The following is an 11040-nucleotide window of genomic DNA, read 5'->3' on the forward strand; positions in this document are numbered from 1 at the left end:
CTAGTGCCACGAGAACGCAACAAATAACACCTGCTATATATGGGCTGTGAGACAAGAAAGTTGCACGTAAATCGCATGTCTGAACAGTCTCGGCAAGAGCGTCAGGAGACTGCAGGCACCACCCTCGCCGTGCAACGCACCTTCCCAACGTCCGGACCACTCTCAACACACTTAAGCCACCTCGACCCCGATCTCCTGCGTGTTCCCCCTCTCCTGCCGCGCGCATCTGTTTTTGAGCCTCACGTTTGTCTTCTTCCATGCACTTTTTGGCATTTTGTTCTCGTCCACTCCTTTGCTACCAACATCCCAGATTCGACCGATCGCGACGCTGGCCCACAGCCTACAAAGGTACTTATTACCACGACTATTTTGTATCAAACGCACAACACCCTTGCAGAGCGCCGAGAAACGACCCAGGCGCGTCTCCTTTTGCCCTCTTATGCAGTTTAGCTCTTTACGCTGTATTTTACAACTTTATTCGATACTCGAGCGTCTTTCGACTTTCTTCTTTCCTGTTCGCCTTTGCCAGCTTCTCTACGTCTTGATCACATGCAGCCACAGCCATCACACGGTCGATTCGTGTCCTTTGCTCTTGTCGTTCTTTTCCCACTCTCGTCGTCCACGTCAACTGCAATCTGCTTCGTCAAAAATACACCCCAGCTCGCCAACTGTCGTTCATTTCCCACCCCGGGTGCATCAGTGTATTGCGACAGCGTTTCTCCATATTATATGCAACGCCGGGGGCGATTCTTACACCGCAATCTTCCTTCTCTGACAAACGCCCACCGGCGGCTGCTGACGGCGTGCGTTATCCAATTTTTAGGGCCTCGACAAGCGCCTCGCTCGTCTCTCGGCTGAGGTCTAGCCCTTGACCCAACTCAGCTAGGTTGCCACAGAAGCAGCGGATCCTCGGTTTGCGGGCACTGTCGCCAATGACGACCCAGAGATTGCCCTCTTAATATTAAATAGGGGAAACTGAAATAACCAAAAGGGGAAGAGACCAGGGAATTTCCTGGCAAAACAGGAGTCTAAAATACTTTTTTGGAAATCCGTCGTTCTTCATGACCGGCTTCCTCTTCCAGCTGTGTTTTGCCTCTGCTTGTTCTCGTCATTTCCTCTACGATAAACGATCTCTTCGCCGCAGCCGTTCTTTTGTCGTCACCCATCCACGGAAGTCGACGTCCCCTCTTTCAAGTCAATACCGCCAACGGCGCTGGCGCTGTGCGCAATCTCTCAGTCTTTACCCTCACCTTGCGAAACAGCACCGCCTGTCACCCTCTGCATCATCTTCGTCCGTCTCGTCCCTCGCCCGTCATAACCACTCCGCCATTTCCCACCGTCGCGCATCCAACGGCACAATCGGCGTCGACAAAGCTGTTTCACCACTAGTCCACAATCGCATTGACCAGGCCGCCGTTCAGCTGCTGTTCAACATGGAATCGATCAAGTCCAAGCCTAAGGCGGGTCGGCCCCAGCGAGCCCGCAACAATGGCCACGCTACCGCCAGGGAGCAAGACAGCTCATCTTCGTCCGCGACCTCGTCCGAGGCCTCGTCTTCATCTGAAGAAGAGACGCCTGCCCGTCTCAGCGTTGATTCTTCCTCGTCTGCCGAGTCGACATCGTCCGAGGCCTCTTCCTCGGCCTCGGAATCCATGCCACCGCCCCGGCTGCCACTGGTCTCTACGCCTCCCAGCTCTGTAATCCCCAATGCTAGCGCAGGCGCCAGCGCTTCGGGCAGCCAACAGGACGAGGAGATAGAGACACGGCCGTCACGGTCCGAGTCCACAGCGTCTCGCGCCAACCGTCTGTCGCTGACACTGCCCATCGCACCGCCCACCTCGTTCCCATCCAGGCCGACGCCCGCATCCTCGTCGGTGGCATCGTTCCCCGCCACACCTATTGACGTCGCATCGGGCTTGGCGTCGCCTGCTGAGCCACTTGACCTGATTACAGCCATTGCCGCCCAGGAGCGTCGTGTGCTCGAGCTTCGAGAGGAGCTCAACCGCGCAGAATCCGGTCTCACCAAACTGAAGAGGCAATGGGCCACCCACGAGGCGCAGAAGAAGCGGGCAGAAATTAGAAGGACGGAGCCCATGCGCTCGCTGCCTGCGCGGCCCGGGACCGCCTCAACGATCGACCCCGGCTCTCCAGCCGTGCCGTTCGACGATGCCTCGTCAAAACGGACATCGGAGTTGGACAGAAGAAAGGCGCTGTTTCTTGGACAACAACCGGGCAGCCAGGCAGGCAGCGATCCCAACACGCCAACGCAGTCTCGTCGCCGCGTGTTCCGGGGGGGCCATGCCCGAACATTGTCTCTTCTGTCGCCAACCAAAACGTCAGCAGATGGCTTCGATGTTCACGAGGATCAGCCCGAGGCGGAGGGCGAGGAAGAAGCGGCCAAGTCGCCCATGTCCCCGCTGGAATTGGACTCGCCTTTCTTCCAGAACTTGAGCCGCAGCGCTGCCTCGCAGTTGTCGAAGCGTGCCTCGTGGGCCCCACAGTCCGTCCATCAGGTGGCAGGTCTGAAGCAGGTTGCCGGCGATCTTACTGCGACACTGTGGACGTTTGTTGAAGACCTGCGCCAGGCCACCGTCGGTGAGGAGCTTGCTGGGGCAAATAGTAGCATGCGCAACATTGACCCCAACTCTCGCACAACCGATGACTCGCAAAGCACAATTCGCGCCTCTGCCTCTAGCCGGCCGAATCTTTCCAGAGCCTTTACCACTGACCTACAGGGCACACCAACGCCGCCTCCCCGTCACGGCGCCTCGGGGAACATTTCGGAACAGCCAACCGACTCCAAGGATAAAAACACCAAGTCGGCCGCCAGCGGCAGCACCAAGACAAGGGCCTCCAAGGCTGGTTCCAAGTCTGGCTCCAAGGCCGGTTCCAAGGCCGGACATGGCAAAGACGCAAAGCAGTTCTCGTGGACGCCTCTGACAGTTGACTCGTACGACGATAACGACTGGTCAAGCTGGGATAGCCCCACGGTGAAGTCGCCTCGTTGGAGTGGGTCAACCGCAAACGGAGAGGCGGTTGCCTCCTCCCTTCCAGGACAAGCTGACGAAAAAGCAACACCTCAGTAAGTCACGAAAAGAGCCGGATGAACTGATACAGTGGGTACGCACAGGTTACCGGGAACCACTGGCTAACACATATTGCAGAAAGCGCACCTCTACCACGTCGACCTTCTCGCCCACATCGCCGTCCGGAAGCCGGGCCAATGACATCAACTGGCCCGCCGCTCTCAACCGGCTGACACCGGGCAACATCAAGCGCACAGCCACTGACCTGATGAAGGAGTGGGAGAAGTCTCTGTCGCCGCCGACGGATGATACGCAAGGCGAAAACACGCCCATCGTTGAGGACCGTATCCTGTAATGGGGTCACATAGCGTCCACGCCTTGCCCGCGGGATCTCCACCCGGTGCGGGCCGGCACGGAACGACAGTACTTTTGGATGAACGACATTTCCAGTTACAACTCATTATGATTTAGACCGTTTGACGACCTCCCAGAACAACATAGCAGCATCAACAACATGGATATAGATTTTATCTGCGCGCAGTGTACACGCTTGTCACGGCACATCCGCGTTCTAACGACAACACGCCACGCACATTCGGAGTTTGCCTCTTTATCCCTGTTGTTCCTCGGCCAGCAGCGGATTGTGTTATGTTTTATTTCTATATTGTTTTGGAGGAGAGAAGGGGGGGAGGTGGGGGGTTCAAGACGGGGAAGACGACAGACGAGAGCTGGGAGAAAGGGCTGGTCAGGAAGTTGTGGTTTTGTCTTGCGGACTGTATATTTAATTCGCTTCTGCCCATACTGCCACCAAGAGACATTGTCTCGTGGGCCTCGGCAGCGTTTCACCACTTTTTTATAATGATAATGAGACAACGATACATTTAATAAGTCAAACAAGTCAAGCTGACTACCGGTGATGCTCTGCAGGACGGCATCAATGATAGGTGTCATATTGAGCAAGCGGTCAACGGTATGGCGTATGATGCAATGCAATAGTGAGAGAGATAGCGGATGATAGTGGGCAATTAGGGTGATGGCACCTTGGCGTTAGCGCCGATTGCTGCTGCCTAGCTCAGCTCAGGTCACCCAGCAGCTGTTATCTTTCCAATGCGGCAATTACTATGGCGTACAAATTCATATGTAATTGCCTCGTAAAACGGTACTGTGCAGACACTGTATATACTCACTGTGCAGACTGCTCCCCGCAGACCACAGCTCCACCGAGCTGTGGCTCAGGCCCAATCACAAGCCGCAGAAGCTCAACGCCCGCACTGTTCCAAATGCCATCGTCAACCATCCATCCTTCTTTGTTCGGGGAATCTCTCCCACATCAAACATTCCCCTCAACGTCCTACCTCCATTCCACCCCGTTGCTTCGACCGCACACTTTGCTCGATCCGACGCAGAACCGCACGCTTTTCTCTTTTACTTCATTCGTTTCATTTTTTGGGTCGCTGGAGAGATCCGCCGAGTTTCGACGATCCTCGACAGCTCTCCTCTTCCCTTCTTCACATCCATCGAGCTCTCTACCCCAAAGGCATAGACACACAGCTGCATCTTACACAGCCTACCCACGATGGAACATATAGGCAAGATCTACTCGGTGTCCGGACCCGTCGTGGTCGCCGAGGAGATGGAGGGCGTGGCCATGTACGAGCTTGTCAAGGTCGGCCACGCCAACCTCGTCGGCGAGGTCATCCGCATCAGCGCCGACCGTGCCACCATCCAGGTGTACGAGGAGACGGGTATGTCTTGGTGATGATGTGCTTGTTGTGTCCACTTGAGCTCTTTTCCTTTTGTCCCTTGGCCACAACGAAATCCCCACTAACAAAACAGCCGGTGTCCAGGTCGGTGATCCAGTGCTGCGGACGGGCAAGCCGCTGTCGGTCGAGCTCGGCCCCGGTCTGCTCAACAACATCTACGACGGCATCCAGCGGCCGCTCGCCGCCATTGCCGACACCTCCAAGAGCATCTATATCCCCCGCGGCATTGCCACCAACGCCCTCGACCGCGAGAAGAAGTGGCAGTTCCGGCCGACGATGAAGGTCGGCGACCACATTGCCGGCGGCGACGTGTGGGGCATTGTCTACGAGAACTCGTTTGTCACGGAGCACAAGATCTTGCTGCCGCCGCGCGCGCGCGGCACCATCAAGCGCATTGTCGAGGCCGGCGACTACACCGTTGACGAGAAGATCCTGGACGTGGAGTTTGACGGCAAGGTCACGGGCTACGGCATGATGCAGACGTGGCCGGTGCGTGCGCCGCGGCCGACAACCGAAAAGAAGTCGGCCAGCCAGCCGTTCCTGGTCGGCCAACGCGTGCTGGACGCGCTGTTCCCTTCGGTGCAGGGCGGCACCGTGGCTATCCCCGGTGCGTTTGGCTGCGGCAAGACGGTCATCAGCCAGTCCGTTTCCAAGTTCTCGAACAGCGACGTGATTGTTTACGTGGGTTGCTTTGCCGCTGGCACGCCGGTCATGATGTCCGACGGCACCATCCAGCCTGTCGAGACCATCGATCTGGGCGACCACGTCATGGGCAAGGATGGCACCCCCCGCATGGTGATGGGCCTCCCCCGTGGCACGGAGACCATGTACAAGGTCTCGATGAAGACGCAGCACCGCAACGAGATTGCTAGGCTGGCTTCGTTTGTGTGCAACGCTTCCCATTTGCTGGTCGTCGTAACGCCCCAGCATATTCGCAAGACCACGCACGTTCTCCGCGGCAAGAAGATGACTTCGGTGTGCTGGTTCGACTGGCACACCGCCCAAGCCGAGGACGGACGCCCTGTCCGCCTGGTCAAGCTTTTCACCAAGTCCTGGGATCACGACACCCATGGCGGTGAGGCTGCTGCTGACGCGAAGGCTGCGGCCTTCCGATCGGAACTCCCTTCGGGTGACTTCGAGTGGAGCATCGAGGCCCGCGATGTGTCCCTGCTTGGGACTCACGTCCGCAAAGCCACCCAACAGCTGATCAATCCCGTCCTCTTCCAGGCTGGGCACCTGTCCCAGGTCCTCGAGCGCCATGGCTATGAATCGGGCGCCCTGGAGATGGCCTATCTCCTGGGATTCTGGGTTGGCGATGGGTACTACGACAGGGCCGCCTTTGCTGTGGATGCTCGCGATACGGCCATCAAGGGCCGCATGCAGGAGTACGGCAGCATGTTCGACCTCGTCGTGGACACCCGCGAGTACAAGAAGTACATGTACTCCAACCAGGCCGATGACAAGGCCGACCCGACTGACGACTCGCCCGCCAAAGAGGCTCGAAAGGTCCTCGGAGATCTCGAGGTCAATGCCACTCTCAACCGTGATGAGACCTCCCCGACTGTCAAGAAGGGTTTCACCGGCATTGGGGACGAGACGATCTTCCTCCGCTCCTCGGGTACCTTTGCTGGTGCTGGGAAGAGAAAGCCGCTCAACACGGGCAATGTCTTCTGGGCTGTGGCCAACGCCATGGGCGTCCGCGGCCCGGATGGACAGCATGCCAAGGTGGTCCCTGACGTGCTGATGTGCGAGCCTTTCGAGGTTCGTGAACAATTCTTGGCCGGCCTCATCGACTCGGACGGCCATGTCAAGCACGGCCCGCCCAGCGCTACGATCAAGACCATCTACACCGCTATCTGTGATGGGGTGATCAAGATTGCCCGCTCGCTGGGCGTCCGCGTGTCTGTGTCGACCGAGGCCGCAACTGTAGTCCGCGGTGTCTCGCACAAGAAAGCCTACGCCGTTTTCCTGAGCGACCCCGAGAACACTGGGGTTTTGGCCTCGATCCTGAGTCGCTGCGCTCTGGAGCGCAAGAAGCTGCCGGCCCCGGCTGCTGTGAACCGCAAGGGCCAGGCCATGTACTTTGACCTCGAGAAGCAGGCGCCCGCCAAGTACTACGGCGTCACCCTGGCCGACAACACCGACCACCAGTTCCTGCTGGGCAACATGATGCTCGTCCACAATTGCGGAGAGAGGGGAAATGAGATGGCCGAGGTGCTCAAGGACTTCCCCGAGCTGTCCATTGAGGTCGACGGCCGCAAGGAGCCCATCATGAAGCGCACCACACTAATTGCCAACACCTCCAACATGCCCGTCGCAGCCCGCGAGGCCTCCATCTACACGGGGATTACCGTGGCGGAATACTTCCGCGACCAGGGCCTCAACGTCGCCATGATGGCCGACTCGTCGTCGCGGTGGGCCGAGGCCCTGCGTGAGATCTCGGGCCGTCTCGGTGAAATGCCGGCCGACCAAGGCTTCCCCGCGTACCTGGGCGCTAAGCTGGCCAGCTTCTACGAGCGCGCCGGCCGCGTCAGCTCGCTGGGCTCGCCGCCGCGCGAGGGCAGTGTCAGCATTGTCGGTGCGGTCAGCCCGCCTGGTGGTGATTTCTCGGACCCTGTGACGGCATCGACGCTCGGTATTGTGCAGGTTTTCTGGGGTCTCGACAAGAAGCTGGCGCAGCGCAAGCACTTCCCGTCCGTCAACACGTCGCTGTCGTACTCCAAGTACACCAACGTGCTGGACCGGTGGTACGAGAAGGAGTACCCCGACTTCCCGCGCCTGCGCGAGCGCATCCGCCAGCTGCTGTCCGACTCGGAGGAGCTCGACCAGGTGGTGCAGCTGGTCGGCAAGTCGGCGCTGTCGGACCCGGACAAGATCACCCTCGACATGGCGACGCTGATCAAGGAGGACTTTTTGCAGCAGAACGGCTACTCGGACTACGACCAGTTCTGCCCCATCTGGAAGACCGAGTGGATGATGAAGCTCATGGTCGGCTTCCACGACGAGGCCCAAAAGGCCATTGCCCAGGGCCAGTCCTGGGCCAAGGTCCGCGAGGCCACCCAGGAGCTGCAGGGCCAGCTGCGCAGTCTGAAGTTTGAGGTTCCCTCCGACGGCCAGGACGTCATCTCCAAGAAGGTAAGTCTTTGTTGGCGTTCTCGTCCACGTTCCCGTTCCCGTTCGCGTTCCTCTTTTATTTTCATGAGTAACTCCTCCTACTAACAAAATCAGTACGAGGCTATCCAGGCGTCCATGCTGGACAAGTTCGCCTCTGTCATTGACGAGTAGAGTGCTTGCTATCCATTTATGGGGGCATTTACGAGGAGGGTACTGGGTTTTCATTAGACAAGGCTCACACGCATACGACTTAGCGGCAGAGCGACTATAGAAGAGCCAACCAAAGACTGTTAGGACGGGGGAGAGGATGAGGAGGTACATGTCGCATTTCGTTGTTGTTGTTGTTTCTCTATTTTTTTTGGCTTGCTTGACTTGACATTGGTATCTTTGGGTTTTTAATCATACTTTGCTCTTTGTTTCTAGTCGAATTTTTACGAAGCTCATCCTACTAGCAGAGTCCCTCTATACCTCCAGCCGGAGCGACCCTGAATCCGTCGTCGTATTTTGAGACTTCACCGTCTCTTAAGGTCAAGCCGTGGATAAAACGTATTTACAAAGGATCGACATTTATGCCAGCTGCTCAACACTATCATCTATATCGAACTAATTATCATGAAAATAGATCGCTTTCACCTCTGTCTTTTATTTAATTATTTTTTTTTCTAAAAACATACAGCGAAAACAGAACGACGCGAGTATGAATTAATCTAAATAAATGAAAATAAACATGAAAACCGTAAAGTCACGTAAATAGAAAAAGAAACAATAAATGGAAAACTATACCTTGACCATATAGACGCTCCTTGTCATAATTTTATTTACACTCACCCGACTCCGATGATGAGCATTACATATACGCATTCTACTACCGAGCTGATTGGCTTTCGTTTACAACGTCTTTGGCATGATATTGCTTGACCTGACGCCGCAGGGAATTTTTGTGCCCAACGATAGCTGGCAGATTGTGACAGGCCGAGCCGGCGGAATGGACGAAGCCACATGAAGAAAACGCCCCCGGGTTTTTTGGTGATGGGGGCCGAGAAAAAGACTTGTCACGTCTTGTTACTAAATTAGAAGTTTTTCTTTTGCGGGAAGAAAACCGGCATAAACTGATGGCTTCCTTTACAAGACACGCAGCACTCTTACCTCGCTTTTATTGCTGTTCTGATGTAAAGCCCATTTCATCTCATGTTCACCGTAATTTCAAATGAGTGTTTTTAATTTTTGGTTTTCCTAACTTGAACGATGAAGACGCAAGTCAAGAATGTCAGAAACACCCAAAACGGCAGAGGCCTTTTTGTGAGCCCAAACACCCTGTAGTCTTGACCTCTTCCGCTTACATCTCGTCCCGGGTGTGACATAAAACTCTATTAGATACATGATTTACCTCTCCGAAAATCCCACCAAGGTAGGCATCACAAAAAGGCTAAAAAAAAAAGAACAAGTTAAAAAGCCGGGTCCGTTTATAAAGGAATGTAGAAGAAGGGTATTAAACAAAAAACCAACACCAGTCCGAGTTTCCCGATAAGGTGGTAGAAAGAAAGGGATGCCGTGCTTGGTAGAGCAACCCACGAAAAAAAATGGAGAGAGACGGTCAAGAGACAACGGGAGAGAGATGAACGCTCACCGTCGTCCTCGCCCTCAATCTCATCATCCGATTCGTCATCGCAAAGTCACTATCCCACCACGACGAATATTAAAAAAAGGGAAATTTTTGCAGCAGAAAAATTCCAAAGCCGAGAGAAAAGAGAGGAAGGAAAAAAGAGTCTCGTATTAAAAGGTTGTCTGGATGACAACCACAAGAAATTCAGACACACCGCCCGCACATCATTCCAAGAGACGACTTCCAAAAAGGAGAGAAGGCTCAAATAGAGGACGGCTGCCTGGTTGCCTATTTTTGGCGATGCTGTTATATTTACAGCACCAGAGCAGCCATACCGACGGCCAGACCAAAGGCAGCGACACCCTCGACCTTGTTGGCACCGGCAGTGACGACGACAGGGGGTCTCGAGGTGGTGGTGGTGGGAACGACAATAGGCGTCGTCGTTGGGGGAAGGACGGTGTTGGTGATCTTCGTGGTGGGAGCAACCTGCGTCTCAGTGGTGGCCTTCGTGGTGGGAGCAACCTGCGTCTCAGTGGTGGCCTTCGTGGTGGGAACAACCTGGGTCTCAGTGGTGGCCTTCGTGGTGGGGACGACCTCCGTCTCAGTGGCATGCGTGGTGGTAGGAGGAGGGACAACAGTGGTGGTGGGCGGCGGGCCAGGGGTCTTGGTGAAGGAAATGGTCTCGATAGTGGTGGTGCCACTCTTGGTCACCGTCTGGGTGCTGATGGTGGTGCATTCTTGCAGGACCGTCGTGACGGTGGGGGTGACGGTGATGACGACAGGGGGCACTTGGGTGGTCTTGTTCGCGAACGGGACAGTGGCGTGCGAGGTGGTGGTGAAGACCGGGGGAGTAAAGCACTCCAGGGTGCAAGGGCAGTCTTCGGTATGTTAGCAGATGTTGTAAGATATTAAAAAAAAAGCAGCAACAACAATGAACTCACCAGTGATGGTCAGGGTGGTGGCCTCAGTGACGACGATGGTCTTGCTCTTGAAGAGCAGCGTGGTGGGCTGCGGGCAGAACGTGGTGTATTCGGAGACGACAACAGTAGCCGTGGCAGCGGCGTTGGCAGCGGCGTTGGCATTGCCGCCGTTGGCGTTGGCGTTGGCAGAAGCAGCGGCAGCGGCACCAGCCTCGGCACCGGCACCAGCACCGTTGGCGCTGGCAGCAGCGTTGGCACCGGCCTCGGCACCGGCGCCGACAGCGGCAGCAGAGGCGGAGGCGGCAAAGCCGATGAGGGGAGCGACGAACTTGATAACCTGCATTTTGAAACACTAATGTTGTTTTGTTTGTTGTTGGTGTTGGCAACAAAAGCGAGTGTGTGGGTTGGGGGGGTGAGCGAGAGTGGTGAAGACGAAAACTTCGAGAGAGAGGGTGAGGGATAAGAGTTTATTTAAAAATGTGAAGAAGAGCGAGCGAGGTGTGAGGCAAGCGAAGGACTGAGTTGTAGTCTGAATTAACGAGAGAACTTGGGAAGAAAAGAAGAGGAAGGAACATGAAATAAATATGCATCGTGAGGGAGGGGGAAGGCGGCCT

At 55.8% G+C, this 11040-nt stretch overlaps 4 protein-coding genes across 4 annotated transcripts; 3 read left to right on the top strand and 1 right to left on the bottom strand.

Moving 5' to 3' along the window:
* Positions 1 to 1061: 1061 nt before the first annotated feature.
* SPSK_05004 (uncharacterized protein) lies at positions 1062 to 3381 on the top strand (the record flags this gene model as incomplete). Its single annotated transcript, XM_016731761.1, has 2 exons — positions 1062 to 3082; positions 3165 to 3381. The coding sequence occupies 2 exons, from the start codon at positions 1062 to 1064 to the stop codon at positions 3379 to 3381; spliced, it is 2238 nt and encodes a 745-aa protein (XP_016583789.1).
* A 766-nt stretch (positions 3382 to 4147) lies between these two features.
* Positions 4148 to 4569, top strand: SPSK_05661 (uncharacterized protein; the record flags this gene model as incomplete). Its single annotated transcript, XM_016732402.1, has 2 exons — positions 4148 to 4152; positions 4221 to 4569. The coding sequence occupies 2 exons, from the start codon at positions 4148 to 4150 to the stop codon at positions 4567 to 4569; spliced, it is 354 nt and encodes a 117-aa protein (XP_016583790.1).
* Positions 4570 to 4602: 33 nt separating this feature from the next.
* On the top strand, positions 4603 to 8074 carry SPSK_04862 (V-type H+-transporting ATPase subunit A; the record flags this gene model as incomplete). Its single annotated transcript, XM_016731624.1, has 3 exons — positions 4603 to 4771; positions 4863 to 7924; positions 8018 to 8074. 3 exons carry the CDS (start codon positions 4603 to 4605, stop codon positions 8072 to 8074), a joined length of 3288 nt encoding a protein of 1095 aa, XP_016583791.1.
* A 1744-nt stretch (positions 8075 to 9818) lies between these two features.
* Positions 9819 to 10769, bottom strand: SPSK_05458 (uncharacterized protein; the record flags this gene model as incomplete). Its single annotated transcript, XM_016732204.1, has 2 exons — positions 9819 to 10384; positions 10448 to 10769. The coding sequence occupies 2 exons, from the start codon at positions 10767 to 10769 to the stop codon at positions 9819 to 9821; spliced, it is 888 nt and encodes a 295-aa protein (XP_016583792.1).
* Positions 10770 to 11040: the final 271 nt, after the last annotated feature.

Source organism: Sporothrix schenckii (assembly GCF_000961545.1).
Source record: "Sporothrix schenckii 1099-18 chromosome Unknown Cont49, whole genome shotgun sequence".
NCBI lineage: Eukaryota > Fungi > Ascomycota > Sordariomycetes > Ophiostomatales > Ophiostomataceae > Sporothrix > Sporothrix schenckii.